This window comes from Heterodontus francisci, chromosome 5 (assembly GCF_036365525.1).
Source record: "Heterodontus francisci isolate sHetFra1 chromosome 5, sHetFra1.hap1, whole genome shotgun sequence".
NCBI classification, from domain to species: Eukaryota; Metazoa; Chordata; class Chondrichthyes; order Heterodontiformes; family Heterodontidae; genus Heterodontus; species Heterodontus francisci.
Window position 1 is genome coordinate 99993353 of NC_090375.1, and position 18683 is coordinate 100012035.

Sequence of the window (18683 nt, forward strand, 5' to 3'; positions counted from 1 at the left end):
TGGTTGGAATCTGGAACACACTGCCTGAAGGGGTGGTAGAGGCAGGTACCCTCACAACATTTAAGAAGTGTTTAGATGAGCACTTGAAATGCCATAACATACAAGGCTACGGGCCAAGTGCTGGAAATGGGATTAGAATAAATAGGTGTTTGATGGCTAGCATGGACACGATGGGGCAAAGGGCCTGTTTCTGTGCTGTATAACTCTATGAGTCTAAGTATTCTGTGACATCTGCAAACAATATTCGTCACTCACTGAGAATTATTGTCCAACAGTATCAAATGGAAAATCATTTGTTCACATTTACCAATTCTTCAGCCAAATATTCGTTTTCAGCAAATCACATTTAGGTTTTCAATTTAATTGCATAATGATACATTATAAATCATTAAAATAAAGAAGAAAATCATTTCTTAAAGAAAGACCATGGATAAATAAGAAGTGTTTGGTACTTACAAGCTGGTGTAGAGCAATCCCTTGTGTTATAATAGAGACGTTGAAATTGCTTACTGCATTCTGATGAGAATGAGATTGGTCCTGCTTGATAATTAGGAAGAGTGTTATAAGAATACTTCTGTCACAGGAAAATGTATTATTATTTTAATGCATTATAATTAATTTAACACTGTTAATTGAATACAGTGGTTCCTACCTGCAAAATGCTTTATGACCTTCTCTTTCACGTTGGGGACTCTATGGACAACCTCTGTGGGGGAAAATGAAGATTGTTTTAGATATTCTCAATGATAACATTGCTAATCCTTAACCTTCTTATCTGACTGGCAAATTTAAAATTTTTCGTACTGACATATATGTGTGGCAAAATGCATGGCACACATTTTCATTATCTCAAACTTCAAATGTACAAACTTTAAAAATTTCAATAGTTTTTTCATACCTCCTGCAAAGACACTTTTACATTCAGCCTGCTGTTGCCAGGAATGTGACACCTACCTATTTATTTTAAAGAAGTGTCACCACTCAAATTGAGGACCCTTCGAGGTCGAGTTACAAAGAGGAAACTATAAATGTTGAAAAACTGATATGAAAATTACACATCAAGCTCATCAATTCTGACAGAGGGTTTGCACCAAAAATATTAACCTGTATCTTTCTGAATGTTGTTGAATCACCTGCATATTTATCAATATTCTCGGTTATTAGACCTATCTTTAAAGTGCTTTAACACCTTTAACATCATGGTTGTGTTTTTTTTTTGCAGCTATGAATGTATGAACAATGAAGGGAGGTTATTAATCTCACTACGTGGTTGACTAAAGATTTTACTTTGGTCACTCCATCTATCCCTATAGTTGGAACAAGTCAATTGAAAAATAAGACGAATCCCTGATGAGCTGCAGAATGTTTGGATGCTATGAACAACAAGTGTCTTATGGTGCCACTCCTGCCCATTAACTCCCAAGTGGATTGATAAGAAGCTGGCAAATAGCTATGATGTCTTACTGGCTTACTCAAAAAATAAATCAAGATCAGCAATACTCCATTGGGCTTTGTAACAAAGCAAAAACACCTGTCAGCCCAAAAGAAACCATAATTTTTAACATAAACTTGACATTGTGGGATTTGAACCTTATCCTTTCTTGCCATTGTACTGCATTCCATAATATTGAGGGGGAGGTGCAACTAGTGCATAAGATGCAAGAGATAAATTGGATAATTAAGTAAGCTGAAGCTCCTCAAAAGCATTTTGTAAAGTTATGCAAAAATTAGTAGTTCCTTCTTAGCATTGGGCTATTTGTAACATCCTGTCAAATGCTAAAAGGAAACACACACAATGCAATGGTGCAACACTTTCTTAGTCCATCATTACTACAATTTCAGACTGCCTGAAGTGATAAGCCAAGAACTGATGCAGTCAGTTGTGTTCATCCGCATGCTTGTCTCATGATCCAAAATACTGTCATGACATATGCAGCAGATACATGGACCATTCACATGCATTTAGCAGGCTGGTAATGATGGTAAATTGCAAAACACTAAAAATCTGGATTTTAATACCATCAGAACTCAGCGGAATGTGCCATTTATATATGTATGCACTACTAAGGGCAGCACAGTGGCGTAGTGGTTAGCACCACAGCCTCACAGCGCCAGGGACCCAGGTTCAATTCTGGGTACTGCCTGTGCGGAGTTTGCAAGTTCTCCCTGTGACCATGTGGGTTTTCGCTGGGTGCTCTGGTTTCCTCCCACAGCCAAAGACTTACAGGTGATAGGTAAATTGCCCCTAGTGTAGTTAGGTGGTAGGGAATATGGGATTACTGTAGGGTTAGTATAAATGGGTGGTTGTTGGTCAGCACAGACTTGGTGGGCCAAAGAGCCTGTTTCAGTGCTGTATCTTAAAATAAAATATTGACACCACTCTATCAAAGTATCTTTCATTGATAGCAACTGCAGTAGTCTTCAGCGATTAACTTCAGAAGACAATGGAACAGAGATTATTTCCTGCTGAAGTTATAAACATAGGCTATGAACTTACAAAAAGATTTCCCAATTTGCATAATTTTTACTTGATTTTGCTTTTTATTCCTCTTTGTTTCTACAGGTCATGCAGAGGGCAGGGAGTTGACATAAGAGTTGACATTCTGAAATAAGAGACAGTAGAGGGCACTATTGTTGTAAATTAATATTGTGAACCATAGCTTTCAAGTCGGTTATTATTATGTCATCACTTTGAGTATAGCGTATACTTGATAAGTTCTTAAAAAGCTCACGTTTAAACATGCAACATAGAACCTCGCTGGCAGCACAGCCACAGGCCTGGTTACCCCAAGTTCAAAACTGGATGAAGATCCAGTCACAGGTAGTCTGTTTTATCACACCCTATTAAATAATAAAGTATGTTTTATGTGAGTGCAAATGGGAAGGAATTGACTGGGTTTCTGACAGGTGACGCCATCCCCAACTGCCTCCTCTCTAATTCCCGAATAAAAGGAGGCAGATCATAGAAAGTGCCCACTGTCCCTACCATCAGAACTTGTCATTGTGAGGGAAAGGGGACAGAAAATTGGCTCCCATCATAAATTCCACCTTCCATCCCTACCTAGCATACACCCAGGTGGCACTCTTCCAGGTGCAAGGAGTTCCGGCTAAAATATTATTTGAGGCCACATTTATTGTATACATTCAATTCTGCTTTAAACAATATTACTATTTAGTGACATTAACCAGTTATCTTAAATAGGCAAATGTGTCCATTAAATTAGCAGATTAAAGGATTTCATACAATATCAAGGCCTTAATTTTTCATTGTACTTAAGCCTGTTGTTATATTGCACTATGAATGTGGGAGCTTGAACTACAGTGTTGTACTGCCAATTGTGAATAGTACTGTGCCTACTAGGAGAAAGTTCTGCTCCCTGGTTGGTAAATTTGGTTGGAAAACTTTGGCTGAGCCAGGACTAGGCAGAATCCCAGAGATCTGTGGATCAGGACCTCGGCCACAAAATGGAGCAAATCACAGTTCCAAATAGTTTTTCCAGGTTGACATTTTCAGGTAAGAGGGCTGTGGGTGGATCTATCCCCCAAATCAAGGAGACATATTGGGGGAAGGGTCCTGAGCTACCCCAGGAATTCAGCTAAAAACACTTAAAATGCCTCTTTAAGATGTGTCAAGAATCCCTTTGGGCTTTTTGACACAAAGGATAATGGAAAACTGTATTTGAGAAGTATCAGAAAATCTGAATTTGAAAACTAAATTAACACATGTTCTCATTCAATATAACAGGCACATTGAAGTGTTAATGTACCTCCAATTGCAAAATGTAGTGCTAGTTTGATTCCGAGTTGAAGTGCTTTATCAGTAGCTTTAATTTGTTACTTCATATTGTTCAGTAAGTTTACTTTCCAGACTGTACTAAATATAGGTTAGCTAGGATGTTAAACTTCAAATCCAAGATCTTCACAACAGGTCCATTTCAAGCCTGCTAAAGTAGTGTAATTTCTACTGCGAATCATTTTATAGATTTCTAATTATATTCAAAGATTTCATTATCTACATCTCAAATCATCTCCTGCCAGAATACTGAGGTGCACTCAGATGAAATAATTTGTCCTGTGGGTACATGGAACACATGACCCTGCAATGGGTCTGTATTGCTTTACAAGCTAAACAGGGGCAGCTTTCATTTTACTAGCTTTAATTTTTGACAAAGGAGCAAGCACACACACTATTTTTTTCCACTTAGTATAAAATCCAGAATGCTGTGTTTGTCCTGTTTTGAAGCTGCACAAGGCAAAGCTTAACATGGAAATCAAAAACAACAAAATAAAACAGATTTTTGTCAAATTTCTTGTGAAATCAGTTGGTTTATAAATTGCTACCCATGACTTCCTGCGAAATATATTAGTAAATCTAGGCATTGATGCATGAATTCCACAGGCAAAAACATCATTTGACGGTCAAGAAGGGTAACCTTTTAAACATGGGCTGTGTCAAATCTTTACATTACTTAAAGAGGATTTTATATTGAAACTAAATTGCTCTCTCAGACATCTGACGATCCAATGAACAAAGTGCGTGTGTTTGTGTTTTCCCCCTACTATGCGTGGAATGATCCATACTTCTCCACGTACTCAAATATGATAACCCGGGATTAAAATCTGTTGTCGTTAGATTAGCGTTGGGAGGTGGAGGAGGACACCGCGTGTAACAGATACTCAGGCACCTACCCTTTCTGTTCTTACCTATTGGCTTGTCGAACCTTGGGGCAAACACGGCTTTTTCTTTCGTGAAGTGCTTGTAGTCTTGGTCCAAGGCATATAAAGTGCTGTATCGTTTGGCAATGTTCCTGCCCCCGTAATTGCTGTCTCTCACGCCTTTTAAAATGAGATCTAAAGGTGATTGTCGCGTGTTCTGCCTCGATTCTGCTCTGCCTTCACAGTGTCCCACAGTGACCAACAAAAGGACGACGCCCAGCAAGGTGTGCCATTTCCTTCGGCCCATCTCTAGATACAAGAGAGATTGAGAGATGAACATTTCTTTCAGAAGCTTTTGGAGTGCCAGGACAACCATCAATTCTCTCCTAATCCTGCCAGACAGACTGCTGACCGAAAAAGTGCTTCAATCTTGCCCAGAGGGGTTTAAATCGAAGCGGATAGCAAGCAGAGTGTTATTGCAAAGGGAACGATTTTTTTTTACATAAGGCTCCTTAGATCAAATCTAAACCTTCTCATCACGGGGTGAGGAGGTGTCACAAGGACAACTCAATCTCCACATTCCTGAGTTTTTATCCTGTTCTACATCATGCGAGCTGTCACTCTGACCCTCCCCTTAACACTTGTTTCGTTCCAGATTTAATATCTCGTTAGGTCACATTTATAGACATGGATTAGGAAAGGTATTGCCAAAGCAGCACATTGCAATCCAGGCTTTGTTCGGATCTACTTTGCACACATCACTGGATCCATTTAACAAGCTGGAAGAGGTTTTCAGGTTTTAGAAACAGATGCAAAAACGACGCAGAATTTAGACGGGATATGACTGTGTAATTTTCGATATTTACATTTGTTGAATAAAATGAGTGTGTACTCCTCTATATAACTTTGTTATTACGCTATTTTAACAATTTGCACAAAAATAATACATTGCACGAAGTAGCTCAAAATATTTTAGAAATGACATTAAAAGCTCAACCGATCAAAGTTTCGTCAAAATGTCTTACAGTAGTTTTGTAATATTAAACCAACCCAGCATTTCACAGTGTCCTTGGAGTCGCTGTAAAAGTATATCATAGGCTCACCTGAACGTCAAATTATTCAAATTTGTTCCGAGGAAAAATGAAATGACTTAAAATGTGTTCCGGTATTTTCAAATTTCTCTTTTTCACTATCTAGATGCAATGGTTCTAAGTAAAATGCACAGTGTTCTGCATACGTACATCCATACACCAGGCTTATATACACCGAGCAAGTGTTAGTTCAATATGATACTATCGACTTCAAGTGGGTGGCAGGCAATGAAAACATCTCCTGGTAATCTCTCTTCAGAAGTTCCCGTTGGCACACATCCTCTTTCTCCCGGTGGACTGTAATTGAGGTCCATCAATTAGGATCGGTCTGAAGTCTTCAGTAAATTGAGATCTCCCCAAGAGCAGGAAATGCCTGTCTAGTTACTTGCAAATCTGGTCATCAGCGGCTGTGCCATGTTGTGCAAGGATTATGTTCACAATTTTGGGATTCCCTCAAAGCTGCTGACGTCAGGACTGTCTGGTGGAGCCGCCAGAGCTTTCAGTAACTTAAAACATGAGAAATCTGCAAATAGTAAAGGAGGGAAGTATTTTATGTTCACTAAATAAGGAAAATATGTCCTGATGAACTAGCATTTTACTTAATTAAAAACGATCGAGGAAATCCTTGTTAAACCACAACATTAATGTCAGGTTTAAATTTTCAGGGCAAGAAATTCCTCCATCCGTTACGTTTATCGTTCGAACAGAGCAAGTGCTAATGCTAAGTAATCTCATGCGTTCAGTCCAAGGAGTGGCATGTGTCCTGTTCTGAAATTGTACCCTTCAGTAAGTTCGACTTGCAAACATTTATGAGTCTTGCATTATGAGAGTTGTTAGTGTAAATTGGCTTATTAATGGCTTGGAAAACTAGTTATGGCTGCTTGCTACACACCCTTCCACTTTCACTGAATAGCAGGTTCATCTCAAACAATATAAATACAAAAGCAAAATGCTATGGATGCTGCAAATCTGAAATAAAAACGGTAAATGCTGGGAATAGTATGTTTGGAGAGAGAAAGGCAGATAATGGCCAGAATTGTACCAGTTGCCTTGATGGGAAGGTGGGAAGGCTGGCAAAATGGCAGGGGAAGGCATCAGTAGTGCCCAACATCTTCCCGCCAGTATGCCATTTTGCCAGTGGCAGGAAAGTTAGCAGACATGTTGCCCACTGGGAGCTCAACTGAGCCACTAAATGGCCAATTAAGGGCCTCTCCTCACCTCCACGGGCATTTTGCCAGAGGCAGAGGAGCCTGCTGCTACGTGGGGAGACTGTCCAGTGAAAACTGGCAACCGCCCAGCAGGCTCCAGGCCCCCTTTTGGGGTATTCCGTGGCCCACGGAAGGGCCCCCTAGTGGCAATAACCATTTTCATGGCAATGTGTTGCCTACCCTCAGCCACCACCACCAACCCCCACCCACTTGAGCCCAATTGAGTGAGCTACCTGAACCTCAACATGCACCTGATCAGATTTCAACTCAGCAGGAGGGATCGTGTTGTGGGACCACCTTAAGAGCAGACCAGCTTAAGAGCTGTTAGTGAAGATCACCAGAGGAAGTGATATCACATCACACATAACCAGGCACTGTGGGTGGAGGCGGACAGAGTGAGATGTGTTTAGATGTAGTTCATGCAATAACTACTTTGGATATGATTTGCTGTCTTGTGAGTCTTACAATAGCTCACATATCAATGGAGCAAGTTATATTCAATGGTGGCATTGGTGGAATACAAACCCATGCTCCCAAAGAGAGTGGGCAGCAGCTCCAAGGAAATCCCACAATACTGCAGTGAGATAGGACCACAGACAGGACCCCTGGAGGTGTTCAAACTCTGTAGGTAATTTGCCAGGAGATCAGAGCTGTCACCTAAGCTGGTACTGAGTCTAAAAATTTGAAAAGCAGAAGCTGAAGCCATGGCTGTTTTAGCTGTCCTTTTTTGTACTTCATGGGAAGGGCCAAAGTTGAAAAGAGCGCAAATTACCTAACAGTGGCACTGGAGGTCCACGGCACAGTGAGGAAGCCTCACCAGTGAGGTGTGGCAAATGCCAGTACTGCCCAAGAGCAACTGGCTGCAGAAAAAATCTCCAGTTTTAAAAAAAAATCTCACAGTTAAACAAAAAACAAGCTATGCAAACACAAGCAGCTGTGTCTCACTCTTAAAGAGGCAGACCTACAGAAAACAAATCTGTCTAAACAAGAAAAAAGAGGTGTGTCTGTGAAAAAGGAAAACCTGTAAAAAGTCCTATGTTTATAAAAATGCAGGATTAATAAGACAATGGCTTTCAGATATCCAGTTATAGATTGGAAGATGTCAGGCACAGCATATGAATTTAAACTGGATCAGGTAAGTGAACAAGAGAAACAAGCTACAAGATTAAGATCACACTGGACAAAGAAGGCCTGCAACGGATCGATATGTCAGGATTGTCAGCTGAGGATCAGAAGGTCCCTAGCAAGCTATAGACATTCCTGGAGAAGCAACTCAAGGTGAAGTTAAATTTCAGAGTACAGAGGCTTGAGCTTATGACCTACCAGCAAAGGCAAGATGAGTCCATTGACCAGTTTGTTGCAAGGTGCTTAGACAAAGCTTAATATTGTGACTTCGCAGATATTGAATTGTCCAAATGGATAATAAAGCTAGTAATTGCATCTACCCCACTAGAGGCCTTTCAAAATGACTTCCTAGAAAAGAAGAAAGGGCACACCATAGATACACTACTCAATGATGGAAGGAAATTTGAAGCCTTCATGTCCGGGGACCAACAGTTACAAGCATTGGGGGCAGCTACGAGGTACGTCAAGTGCAGTGATTGCTGATACAGTCAGTGAGCTGTTCAGTCTATTTGGCATTCGGAAGAAATTATCTCTGATAATAAACATAGAACAACATAGAACATAGAACAGTACAGCACAGTACAGGCCCTTTGGCCCACAATGTTGTGCCGAACATTTAACCTACTCTAATATCAAACTAACTACCTACCCTTCATTCTACTATCATCCATGTACCTATCCAAGAGTCGCTTAAATGCCCCTAATGTATCTGTTTCTACTACCACTGCTGGCAGAGCATTCCACGTACCCACCACTCTCTGTGTAAAGAACCTACCTCTGACATCTCCCCGAAACCTTCCTCCAATCACCTTAAAATGATGCCCCCTGGTGATAGCCCTTTCCACCCTGGGATAAAGTCTCTGACTATCCACTCTATCTATGCCTCTCATCATCTTGTACCCCTCTATCAAGTCACCTCTCATCCTTCTTCGCTCCAATGAGTAAAGCCCTAACTCCCTCAATCTTTCTTCGTAGGACATGCCCTCCAGTCCAGGCAGCATCCTGGTAAATCTCCTCTGCACCCTCTCTAAAACTTCCACATCCTTCCTATAATGGGCTGCAATATGCAAGAAAACCATTCCAATGCATGCGCCAGGTGGGGAGAGCATCACATGACTTCATTGCTGCATTATCCAAAGTCCAATGGCATGACTGAACTCATGGTGCACACTACAAATCGCTTATTATAATGTGTAGGCAGGCAAGACAAGATCTCAAGGTTGCAATGCTGCACCTCCAAGCTACTCCATCGGACATGGGCTTACTGTTGCTTGCAGAGCTGATGTTTGGAAGGCAGGTAAAAATTACCCTGCCCAGTCCTCATCTCGCTAAATTTTCTACAGTAAAGGATATACTTCTGTCTAAACAAAGGAAGATGAAGGCATCGTATGACAGTCAAGCTGGACCAGAATCGATTGCAAGTAGGACAGAAAGTCAGAGTCCTCGATCATGCATTGGGAACTTGGTATCCTGCACAGGTTGCTAGGATATGCAACCAGCCTAGATCATATGAGGTCCAAACACCCAATGGTGTGATTCTCAGATGGAACTGAAGACAGCTCAGACAGATGTTTGGCAACATTACATGTGACAACTTTGCAGCATCGTGGACACGTTCAAAGACAAAGTTTGAAGATGAACGTACAAAGACTATGAGCACAGAGGAAGAACATGCCAACCAGAGTTCTGAGTCACCAGAGTCTCAGAGGAGTCATCAAGACCGTGATCAGCTCTGGGATGAGGTTCACAATAGTAAGATCGGGATGAATAAGCAAACCTCCTTTACATTTTAGGGAGTGTTAAATTTGCTTACCTGTAAATAATGTTTTGGTTTAATCATTATAGTTAGTCAGAATCGTAACATCATTATTTATTGTACATATGTTTTATCTTTGGAAAAAGGGGAGATGTTGTGGGACTACCTTAAGAGTGGACCACATTAAGAGCTGTAAGTGAAGATCACCAGAGGAAGTGCTGTTGTGTCACACATGACCAGGAGTTGTGGGTGGAGCTAGATAGAGTGAAATGTGTTTAGATGTGATTTATTCAGTAACTGTTTGTATATGTATGTTCTAGTTAAGTTATAATAAAATCCAACTGTTTCTTTGGCAATTACTTGCAGTCCTGTGAGTCTTACAATAGTTCACATATCAAAGGAACAAGTAATAATACAGATCTCACTGGGATCTGTACCTCAGGAGTTGCCTGTTGCCATATTTCAGCATTATATACTGTTGTATTCCTTGTAATTTAGGAAGTTAAGGTAGATTTGATCAAATATTTTCAATGTATTAAAGGGAACTGATACTTTCGCTATATCAACCCTATTTCCACTGGTTAGGAAGTCTGGGGTGGAATCTTCTCAGTCCTGCAGGGGCGGGCATGAAGGCGAAACTGAGAGAAATTTCAGATATCCTGACATTAGGTCAGTGGTCCGATGCATTCCCACCTCCTGGAGATCTTCCCGGAGGCAGGTAATCACCGACTGGGGCTACCCACACAGCAGCAGCAAGTAGACAATATGAATAATTAACTGTCCATTTGAGGGCAGCTTGAGGACACCACCAGGATCTTCCCAGCAAGGGATGGGCTCCCCACTGAGGGCCAAGCTAAGCAGGTGCCTGGAGGTGGCTTGCCAGCAGCTGGCTGGGATGGCCGGCGAGACCTCCTGTTCTTACACCCCCCACTGCCACCCAACAGAAGCAACATCGATCTGAGGGCCACAGCAGCAGTTTGCCCTCCACAGCAGTGCAATGGCAGCTTTGGTCAGAGTTTATTTTTTAAAAGTTCAAACCCTTTCAGTAGGCGCCTGTATCTTGAGCTGCCCTCACGATCCTCATCCTCCAGCGGCAGTGCCTACCCCTGTCATTGGTGCTGCCATCCTTCCAAGACTGCAGACCCTCTGATTGGGTCTGCAGCCTCAGGAACCCGTCCGCCAAACTTAATTGGACAGCGGATCTGGAGGCAGTCAATGAGGTGGCCAGGTCCCAGAAGATCACGTGGCAGGCACGTCGCCATCAAGTCAGGACCCAGCAATGGTCCTACTCATCGATTATTTTTTAAAAGGGACAAGATTCTGCCCTCAGACCAGAGGATATAGCCTAAATATTAGAGCCAGACCTTTTAGGAGCAAAGTTAGGAAATACTTCTACACATAAAGGGCTGAATTTTGTTTTTGCGCCGCCGGGAGCAGCAGCGGGTGAAAAAGAATGGCAGCCAGCATGCACGGGCTGCTCGCTGCAATGCCGCAATGATCTTCAGCCCAGTGGCTCATTATAATATGCAGGGCAGCCGGTCCCCCCCGTCCCCCCCATCCCCCCCCAATCACATGGCGGAGCGGCCTTGGCGACAACGTCAACGGCGTTTCCTGTTTCTGCACAGGCGCTGCCGCCATTTTTAAAGGGTTGCCAGGCCTGCATTGACAGATTGAAGTTGATCGTTTCCCCATCTCACACCCCCCCCCCCAACTACACCAGGAAAGCCCAGATTACCCCTTTTCCATCCCAACTGTACTAGTTGACCCCTTTCACCACCCCCCAACCAACTGACCTAAGTGCAGAGTTCAACCCTTCTCCCCCCTCCATTACACTGACAATGCAGAGATGGCCCCTTCGCCCCCCCACCCCCCACTTCACTACAAATGCAGAGTCCCCCTCTTCCCCAACCTCGATGGTGCCAGTTTTCCCTGGACATGAAAGTGAAGGTGCGGGAGTGCTACACGTCATTCGGAAGATCCGGAACTGCCGGTAAGATCACTCTGGCTTCCATTTAAATGTATTTAAAGAGCTGATTTGAATATGAAATCCAGGTCCTGCTGTGGAGCGCCAGATGTGCCACCATAGAGCTTCCCCGCCACCAGGAAGATCGGGCCCAGCATTCCTGCTGTCGGGCCGCTGCCACTCCAAGCGTCTGGCCCCCCCTGCCATGGAGCCCGATGTTGGGAGCTCAACAAAATCCAGCCCATAAGGTGGGAGAAGTTAGGAACTCTCTTCCACAAATGGCAGTTGATGCTAGATCAATTGTAAATTTTAAATCTGAGATTGATAGATTTTTGTTAACCAAAGGGATATGGGGCAAAGGCGGGTAGATGGACCGAGATCAAAGGTCAGCCAGGATGTAATTCGATGAAAGAACTGACTCAAAGGGCTAAATGGCCTATTCCTTTAAGCTCCAAATCACCTATACAGACTTTGGCAACAGAGCCAAAGCAAAAAAAACAATAATTCCCCAACCCGCACCAACTCCCACCCAACAACACCACCCCCAGCCCTCCAAACCCCACTACCTCCCCCACAAGAATTGTGGCTTTCCAATGATACAGGACTTCTGAGGCTATACACACATCACTAATGATTGCAGCTGGACTCTGTTCCCGACAGCAACAGGATGTGCAATAGTATACAGCTATTGCAGGAAAATCATAACACGAGGGCCACAGAGCCCTGAAATGAACCTGTGGCAGACTCTGCTTCTTATATGACTTTCCACTGATTGGCATTAAGATTGACTGAATAGTTGCAATGAGATCCTGGCAATACTGAAAAGGTGCCCCCAACCCTCCAAAGATCTCAGGAGCTGCTTGCCATTTGTGTCTATAAACAATCTCTGATCTGAAGGCCAGTAGTGTTGCCTACATTGATTGGTCTCGAGGTCTTTGCATTCAGAGGGAATGGAGTAGATGTTCCTGGAACTGTCACTTATTCAAAGGCGCCTGTGTAAATGAGAAACCTTTCCCGATGGTGCCGGAGAGGATAGCATTGGACTCTAATCATCTGCTACAAACCCTGGGAGAGACTGCGTAATGCCTCCATAAATGTGTGATTCTCAGCCAGCATCCCACTTTTATTGGCAGAACCTCTGAGATTTGCAATTTCAGGCTTCAAAACCAAAGACTGACATTGCCCGAACCTCCATTCAGCACCATCAGATACTACTTCTACTGCTCTCCCCTGTAATTTTTTTGTGCTTTTGTGCATCAAGTAATGCAAAGTCCCCATTTAAACTGTTTCCTTCTGGTGGTTGAGATTACATGGTGAATGACAGAATGGGCGAAGGAAAGCGGTTGAGTTACCTACTGTTCTTTCTCCTCCTCCTCATGCTTCTGCTCTGCATTTACCTCCCATCTTGCATCTACAAGGAAATATCAGGACAAGAGGTTAGAAAAGTTTGGGAAAGTAGGAAGTCATTCTTTCAGAACCAAATAAAAGGATTGTGCCTGTAAAATGGCGGGCTTTGCTCTCACCACAGAGCAATAAAAATTAGCTCATTACAACCATAAACCGTAATTGGGCACAGAGCCTCTTAATTCTTCATTGTCCACAGCATGCTTCCCAACAAGGCGTCTTGTTCAAGAGGCTTTGAATGGTGGTCGTCCTCCCCTGTGGCCTGTCTTGTCCTTTTAATGTGGGTGCTTTTCTCCTGCAAGGAAAGTGCAGGCAGTATGAAATGTCAAAGGTGCTATTTTCTGGATGAGACAGTAAAGCGAGGTCCTCTCGACCTTCCTGTAAAAGATCCCACAGTACTATTTTGAAGATCAGGGCTGTTCTCCTTGATATCCTGGACAGCATTTATCCCTCAACCAACACCTAAAATTGGATTATCTGGTGATTTTTCTCTTTGCTGTTTTGTGGGATCTTGCTGTACACAAATTGCCTGTTTCCTTTCCAGCATTACAACGGTGACTACAGGTTAAAAAAGTACCTCATTGGCAGTATTTAGGATGTGCTGAGATCATGAAAGGTAGCAAAGCAGCAGGTTCTTCAGAGGCAGGACATCCGCTGCCTTAACTCCAAGCATAGCAGAGGCATGCAAAGTGGCAGCAAGTCAGCCACAGAGTGTAATTTGGCACATGGCTGCTCAGAGCAATCTAATATTTTGACATGAGCAAGACTGGGAGAGACTAGCCTTACACAAGGAACAGTATGGATGCAGTTAGAGAGAATTGACCTTGCAGTACAGTTGGACCTTAGGAGGCTATTTTACCCACAGAACATGTTTTTGGTTTATCAGAGATGCTTGCTGCAGTATGACAACAGTTGAACACCTCAACACAGCTGTAGGTAGCTTGTGTTACAAAATCAGGACAGGCACTCACCTTAGGCAGGCAGGCTCTCATACATTTAAGTCAGAGTACTTTGGTACTATGGGAGCTCAACACAATTTTAGCTCAAAATCGCAGAAGTGCCTGACCCTCCAGTATGTTGCCAGTATGCTAAGAACTACGCTGACAACCAATTTAAGATTGTCAGTCGGGCTCACAGTGTGGAACATTTGCACGTCCTGAAAGCTACAAATATTGATACACAGGGCCCTGTTCTTTGCAGACAGAAAGAACATGTACACACATTGCGCCTGTTTCAGCGAAACAAAATAAGTGACAGCCATTCGCTGGTTCATTCCTCAGGGCAATGCCTTGACTAATCAGAGTCAAGCTGCCTGGTTTAAATTTCAAACAAAGCTTGGCAATTAACTGTCAGTCACCATCAACTGGTGCATTCGCCATGGCAACGCCTCTACCAATCAGAGTCCACTTGCCAACCAATCAGCACTCTCTTCTCATACAGTATAAATTTATTGCTTTCCCTTACATTGGTATTCTTTGGAATTGTCCTAATGAGTGCAAGATGAAAAGCTTCGACAATACATCTCTGTTTTCAGCAAGACACTGAGTGATACCACATTGGAGCATAAGATCTTCGCTCTCTGTTTCCAGGAGTTTCCAGCTTCCAGATCACTTCTTTACCTGTTTTTGCCTCTACGTTTTTTATCCTTCTGAGGTCCTTAACTATTATTGTTTTGCTGATTTGATTGACAAGGCAACAACTAATGAAGTATGGAAACACTGATGGCTGAGAGTGATGTTTCACTGATTGTTTTGGAGCTGTTCCTGTATTTGAACTGGCTGTTTATGCTGTATTGGTTTTAGTGCATTCAAGCAGAGAGAAATAATCAAGTTGTGAGAGGTCAATGGAGTGAAAGGGCAGGTGAGTACAGAAAGATCAGCATTCGAGTGTAGATGGCTTAAAACTACTTTCACTTACTGGAATTCCTGTATCCTGTGTGGCTACATATTATAGCACAACAGTGGAAAGCAGTTGTGTAGAATTTGCTTAATGTTAGAGTGTGTGGAAACTATAAATGTCCAAGAAAACCAGAGTTCTAAGAAGTGTCTTCGCGTAGGTTCACTTAATATCACACTTACTGAATTTAAGAAAGTTCTGGGGATGGTATACAGAAGCAGAAAGAGTAATTAGAGCACACATTGCAGAGTTGATTACCCTGCAGATAGAAAGGAATAGTGAGGAAGAGAAAGAGAAGTGAATCATCATCCACTAGGGAAGAAGGAGGACTTGGGTAGAGCCAGTACAGGTAATTCCTGAAGGCTTGAATCTATTTAGTAGGTATACAGTGCTGGCTAACTATGACATAGAGGATGGCAATATGGGATAGAAGTTCAGCAGCAATGCCATTGCACCATGGAGGAATTAGCAGGAAGTTGTCCAACAGGCAGTCCAGGAATGCAGTAGTAGTGGGATGAATAGAGTGTCGTATCTGTAAACCCTAAATATTAGTCCCAAAAAGTGCATTGTAATCCTGGCGCTTGGATAATGGAGTGGGTGCTAACGGATCTTAGCAAGGGAAGATCAGCTGGAGGTCATGTTGGAAGCAGTGAGGAGAGAAGAAAGGGATACATGTCAAGAAAAGATAGATCCAGGAGTTGGGGGGCAGATTAAGAAGTAGGACTGTAAAGGTAGTAATTTCAGGATTTCTATCAGTGTCACATACTACCTGAACAGTACCAGCCAAATTAGAGAAGGAAATGTGGGCTGCAAGCATGATGTAGAGGGAAAGGTTCAGAATTCTGGGGTATTATGATTAGTTCTGTGGCAGAAGTGAGCTGTACCATTTGTATGGCCTACATCTGAACAAATTTGGGACTAATATGATTGCAGGCAGGTAAACTAGACCTCTGGGAAGAGTTTAACTAACACTGCAGATGAAAGCACATAAGAACATAAATAAGAGCAGGAGTAGACCATAGGCCCCTCGAGCTTTCTCCTCTATTCAATATAGATTAGATTAGAGATACAGCACTGAAACAGGCCCTTCGGCCCACCGAGTCTGTGCCGACCAGCAACCACCCATTTATACTAATCCTACACTAATCCCATATTCTACCAAACATCCCCATCTGTCCCTATATTTCCCTACTACCTACCTATACTAGTGACAATTTATAATGGCCAATTTACCTACCAACCTGCAAGTCTTTTGGCTTGTGGGAGGAAACTGGAGCACCCGGAGAAAACCCACGCAGACACAGGGAGAACTTGCAAACTCCACACAGGCAGTGCCCAGAATCGAACCCGGGTCCCTGGAGCTGTGAGACTGCAGTGCTAACCACTGCGCCACTGTGCCGCCCAATATAATATTGGCTGATCCTCTATTTCAGCTCCACCTTCCTGCACTATCCCCATATCCATTGAATGCCCTTAGTATCCAAAAATCTATTGATCTCTGTCTTGAATATACTCAATGACTGAGCATCCACAGCTCCCTGGCATAGAGAATGCCAAAGATTCACAACCCTTTGAGTGAAGACATTTCTCCCCATCTCAGTTCTAAATAGGGAATAGGAGGAGGGAACTGTAGGGAAGATTTAGCTGTATAGATACTAAGATAATAAGAAGTCAAACAGAACAAAATTGTAAAGAAAAAAATAAATCAGCATATGGGAAGGCAAAGAGAAATGAAAAACTGCCAAGCTGAAATACAAAACTGGGGAATTAGACCTGTTGATTATAATAGAGAATCACAACATGTGACGGCTGATTCTGTGCTGCAGAGGTCCCAGAGGAAGCACACTATTGGAAATTGTAAACACTCAGCCATGATTTTCCACAATGCCCACTCCCCACACAGTACAATAAGGGCACAGAATCAGCCCAAGAAGAACTAACTCAAAAATGATCACAACTAGGACTGGATTAGCAACTCAATATACCTGGTTGCAACAAGTTTAGGAGGGATATAGAAGAAGGAAAGGGAGGTGAGGAAGCAGTATTAATTACAGATAATGGGATTGATTTTCCTCATCACTTCACCCAAAGTGCATCAGTTCCGAGGACGTTATGATTTTCAAAAAGGCCAAAGAACTGTTCCACCATTTAAGTATGATGCACATTTATACAGGTGCAACAGGTGGGTGAGGAAATTCCCATCTGAAAGAGGCATAGACATTTAAACATTTAAGTGATTGGCACAGAGTTATTGCAGAACAGAGTACATTGTAAACAGAGTGCAAAAGTTGGGTGTAAGTGGAAATTTGGAACTGAAGGGGGTAAGAAGGTGTTGCTTTTTGTCTCCAATACTTGTAGTGGATCATGTTAGCATGAGACATAAGTACTTAAAATTTTTGTCCAGTGTTTTAGTGTTTTGTGCAAGCTGGTGCTGTTACGCCCTCAGTGAGACTGTTAAAATATGAGCTATTAGCCCCCAGACCAGTTTAAAGAATTCCATTATACGATTTCATGTTTTAAAACTTTTATTATAACAACTAAACTAAAAGAAATCCCCAATACCTAAATCGTACTTTGTTAAGTAGCTGATACCCCAGATTACATAGAAAGGTATTTTCTTTACTCATTAAGATATGAGAAAACCTCACACCACACTTGTATGTCCTTTTTGATGGTGAAATTCTTTGCGGTTAAAAGTCCCAAAAAAGTCCCAGTAGCAATGGGTTGGATCTTCCAAACCTTTTCAAAAATCAATGTTCTCTTCACTTACTTCTCTGAGAACTTCCAACCTGGATGTCTATGAATAAGGCAATTCCTGATGATCCTGCTGGTCTTCTACTTCTCCGTAAGCTTCAGTTTTCAAAACAGGCTCTAGTCTTTGTAGCCTTTTACTGTATCTGGCTTCCGAGAGCAGGTGTCCCCTTCTCTCTCAAGGCCGCAATCACTGGCTTCTTCTTTGACAGCCTGTCCGCCTTCAAAAAATCTGTTAAATTATTCTAGAACCACACAGCTATAACTTATTTTCCTGCTCCAATATGCAAAGTCCAGAAGTCTGGTTTCACAGAGCCACCTGTGCCTTCCATTTAGTTTCCAGGTGTTAAAAGCTGCTTGGTACATTTGCATCTTCAGCATCACTGACTCCTTGTTTTACAACCCAAAAATCTGGGAGGGTGAAACCCATTGTTCTTCAGGTGTTACCATTGCAGTTGCTTTTTTTTCCAAAAAAATCTTTAATCTGTCTTGTCCCTTAGCAGAATGGATGTGAGGGGTCCCCTGACCTTCTGGACTCCATCTTAAACTTTTTTAAAAATCACAATTTTTAAAAACATGATCATGTTACAAAGTCCAGCATTCGTGACAGTGTGTGGAAAACAAACTTACAACAAACAAAAAGGCAGATATAAAAAAAAACTGGGATATGGCAATGCAGATTGTGTGTCTGGAGTGCACTATGCAGGAGTTTGTGGGTTAGCCAGAGTGAACACATGTACAGTAGATGTCTCCATCTTGAATCTCTCTGCTTCAAAGTCATTGAGCTGCTGCGCGAATTAGAGACACGGCAACACGTAAGGGAGAGGAAGCAG

At 42.5% G+C, this 18683-nt stretch overlaps 1 protein-coding gene across 3 annotated transcripts in view; it reads right to left on the minus strand.

Moving 5' to 3' along the window:
- Positions 1–6044, minus strand: part of alkal1 (ALK and LTK ligand 1) — a 67151-nt gene extending 61107 nt beyond the window's left edge. For 2 of the 3 annotated variants that reach the window (XM_068030865.1, XM_068030862.1), the window contains exons 1-4: positions 5760–6044; positions 4705–4965; positions 653–706; positions 457–540 (exon numbers count right to left, since the gene is read on the minus strand). In XM_068030865.1, the coding sequence (XP_067886966.1) occupies positions 457–540; positions 653–706; positions 4705–4963 (397 nt within the window). In that variant the 5' untranslated portion in view covers positions 4964–4965; positions 5760–6044. The remainder of the gene's footprint in view (positions 1–456; positions 541–652; positions 707–4704; positions 4966–5759) is intronic. The other variant, XM_068030863.1, reaches the window with a different exon arrangement.
- Positions 6045–18683: the final 12639 nt, after the last annotated feature.